The sequence below is a fragment of the Phocoena phocoena genome, chromosome 11 (assembly GCF_963924675.1).
Source record: "Phocoena phocoena chromosome 11, mPhoPho1.1, whole genome shotgun sequence".
Classification (NCBI taxonomy): domain Eukaryota; kingdom Metazoa; phylum Chordata; class Mammalia; order Artiodactyla; family Phocoenidae; genus Phocoena; species Phocoena phocoena.
In genome coordinates, this window is record NC_089229.1 from 61552165 (window position 1) to 61555655 (window position 3491).

Here is a 3491-nt window from a genome sequence, read left to right on the forward strand (position 1 = left end):
CTAAAAGGACGGACCATGTGTCCTAGAGGGCAGGGCTAGAGGGGCCAGGACAAAACAATAGTCGTTACCTAGAAGGTGAAGGTAGGGCCAAACATGTCATTTTCAGATCCATCTTGGATCTGCGGAAAGTATTTTCAGATAACTTAATTGTAGGACATGAGGGGCAAGTCAAATATGGTGTTTTTGGTGCCAGAAGACGGCCTAGGGGGGGTGGAACGGTGTGGGTGGATGCAGGAAAACCAGCCTGTCCCAAGCTAAGGTTTAAGAAGGTCGGCCTGTGGCTGGCAGTCGACGGGCTCTCAGAGGCTCTGCAGGGTCTCACTAGACTCTTCTCTCTCTCGCCTGAAGCTCTGTCGAAGATGCACTGGACACCGGAACACGCCCAGCCCCTCAACCAGTGGCCAGAGCAGCACCTGGACGTCTCCTCCACCACCCCGTCGCCGGCCCACAAGCTGGAGTTGCCCCCCGGGGGTCGCCAGCGCTGCCACTATGCTTGGGCACACGACGACATCTCTGCCCTCACTGCCTCCAACCTCCTCAAGCGCTACGCAGAGAAGTACTCGGGGGTCCTGGACTCGCCTTACGAGCGCCCCACCCTGGGCGGCTACGGCGACGCCGCCTTCCTCAACGGCGCCAAGGGGGACCCCGAGCCCTGGCCGGGGCCGGAGACCCCCTACCCCTTGGCCTCGCTCCACGAAGGCCTCCCGGGAACCAAGTCGGGCACTGGGGGCGGCTCCGGGGGCCTCGGGGGTTCCCCAGTTTTAGCCGGTAACCTACCTGAACCCCTCTACGCCGGCAACGCGTGCGGGGGCCCGCCGGCAGCGCCCGAGTACGCGGCGGGCTACGGCGCGGGGTACCTGGCGCCCGGTTACTGCACGCAGACCGGCGCCGCGCTGCCCCCGCCTCCCCCGGCCGCGCTCCTGCAGCCCCCGCCCCCGCCGGGCTATGGCCCCTCTGGGCCTCTGTACAACTACCCAGGGGGAGGCTACGCCGCGCAGCCGGGCTATGGGACCCTCCCGCCGCCGCCCGCCCCGCCCCCGGCCCCCTACCTAACCTCGGGCTTGGCGGCGCCCACGCCCCTGCCCACACCCGCCCCGTCCCGCCCACCGCCCTCCTCCTACGGCTTCCAGGGGGCCTCGGAGGCCGGAGTGTCGCTGAAGCGCAAGGCGGCCGACGAAGGCGCCGAGGGCCGCTACCGCAAGTACGCCTTCGAGCCCGCCAAGGCCCCGGCGGCCGACGGCGCCTCCTACCCCGCCGCGGACAACGGCGAGTGTCGGGGCAACGGGTTCCGGGCGAAGCCGCCGGGAGCGGCGGAGGAGGCATCAGGCAAGTACGGTGGCGGCGTTCCCCTCAAGGTCCTGGGCTCCCCCGTCTACGGCCCGCAACTCGAGCCCTTTGAGAAGTTTCCGGAGCGATCCCCGGCGCCGGCTCCCCGCGGGGGCTTCGCGGTGCCGTCCGGGGAGCCTCCCAAAGGTGTGGACCCGGGGGCCCTGGAGCTGGTGACCAGCAAGATGGTGGACTGCGGGCCGCCGGTGCAGTGGGCGGACGTAGCGGGCCAGGGCGCGCTCAAGGCGGCGCTGGAGGAGGAGCTGGTGTGGCCCCTGCTGAGGCCGCCCGCCTACCCCGGCAGCCCGCGCCCGCCGCGGACCGTGCTGCTCTTTGGGCCGCGGGGCGCCGGCAAAGCGCTGCTGGGCCGCTGCCTCGCCACGCAGCTGGGCGCCACGCTGCTGCGCCTGCGCGGAGCCACGCTGGCCGCGCCGGGCTCCGCCGAGGGCACGCGCCTCCTCCAGGCCGCCTTCGCGGCTGCGCGTTGCCGCCCGCCCGCGGTGCTCCTTATCAGCGAGCTGGACGCGCTGCTGTCGGCTCGGGAGGACGACACGAGCGCCCCGGGCGCGCTGCAGGCGCCGCTCCTGGCCTGCCTGGACGGTGGCTGCGGCGCGGGAGCCGACGGCGTGTTGGTCGTGGGCACCACCTCGCGGCCCGCGGCCCTGGACGAGGCGACTCGCCGGCGCTTCGCTCTCCGCTTCTACGTGACGCTGCCCGACGGCCCGGCCCGCGGGCAGATCCTGCAGCGGGCGCTGGCCCAGCAGGGCTGCGCGCTGAGCGAGCGGGAGCTGGCGGCCCTGGTGCAGGGCACCCAGGGCTTCTCCGGGGGCGAGTTAGGGCAGCTGTGCCAGCAGGCGGCGGCCGGAGCGGGCCTCCCGGGGCTGCAGCGCCCCCTCTCCTACAAGGACTTGGAGGCGGCGCTGGCCAAGGTGGGCCCTAGGGCCTCGCCGAAGGAGCTGGACTCGTTCGTGGAGTGGGACAAAATGTACGGCTTCGGACACTGAAGGCGCTCCGTGAGGCCGCGGGAGCCGCCGCCCCCCTCCCCGGCCCTCTGTTCGCGGAGTGAGGGATATGGGGTGGGGGAGAGAAGGGGGCTGCCGGTGAATGTTTTTGTTTCGTGGGAAGGAAGATGCTTCTGCTAGGCAGATAGATGCCGTATGCGCTGTGTACTCAGGTTTTTCCTATTTATTGTGGACGGGAAGCTCGCCATCTCCGCCCCGCGGACGGCCGGCCCGGGGCCGAAGGAACTCCTGCTCTCTCGCCACAATCCTTTTGTCTCCTTGCTTTCTGAATGGCTCCCTCCCTCTCCTCCACTTCCCCCTTTCTCTGCGTTCGCGTAGTTTTCTTTCCGCGTCGCTTTGTCACTGACCATACCTCCCCCGCCCCCAGCCCCCCGCCCCCCGGCGCTGGCCCTGTTTCTCTTTTGCTCCTCCCTCCCCTGTCTCTCCATCTATCACCCTCTGTGCTTCTGTCTCCATCCCTTGCTCTCCAGCCTCTCTTGTCTCTTGGTCCCTCTCCCTGCTTTCTGTCCCTCACATTCAAAGTCTGCAGTGTCCCTTTCAGGAGATCTGGAGGTTTAGGGGATGAAGAGGAGGGGTAGGGAGTCCCCTCCCACCCCGTATCCATCACCCAGCTGAAACCTTGGGTCTGCGGGAGTCAAGCAAAAAAAAAAAAAAAAAAAAAAGAACCACCCAAAGAAGGGTTTGTTGTTGTTTGTTTTTGAGGGGGGAAATCCCAGAAATGTAGCTTGTTTAATATTTTAGGCCTCTTATTTTTGTGAGATGTGTAGAATTGCTGTTTTTCTTTTTCTTTTGACAACTCAGGAAGAAACTGACCTCAGAAAGAATGTTAGATTTTGGCTGCTCTCCTGTGTGTGTCCCCACCTACCCCTTCACTCCCAGGGAAGCAGGTTCTCCCAGAAGACTTAGAAAGTGAGACCTTTCTGAGTGGGGAAGGGGAGGGGAAGACCCAGAGGCCACACTTAAACCCCTGTGCTTCTTGGGACAGAAGCAGAATGTATTGCTAGGGCTTCCTGCTCAGGCCCAAGGTTGTAGGTAGGGGTGAGGGGGGGTGGGTTGTGGAATTTGGGAGGAGGCAGGTCTTGTTCCCTTCCTGCTGGGCCCACCCCTCAGCTTAGTGGGGTGTTTTCTGTGGAGGGTTGATTA

General features: G+C 65.7%; 1 protein-coding gene across 1 annotated transcript; it reads left to right on the forward strand.

Annotated features, from left to right (window-relative positions):
- The first annotated feature begins 359 nt into the window (after nucleotides 1-359).
- FIGNL2 (fidgetin like 2) lies at nucleotides 360-2330 on the forward strand. The gene has a single exon (XM_065888275.1). It carries the CDS (start codon nucleotides 360-362, stop codon nucleotides 2328-2330), a length of 1971 nt encoding a protein of 656 aa, XP_065744347.1.
- The last annotated feature ends 1161 nt before the right edge of the window (nucleotides 2331-3491 follow it).

Coding starts and splice junctions, on each gene's coding strand:
- FIGNL2 (XM_065888275.1), top strand. CDS start 360: ATGCACTGGACACCGGAACACGCCCAGCCCCTCAACCAGTGGCCAGAG.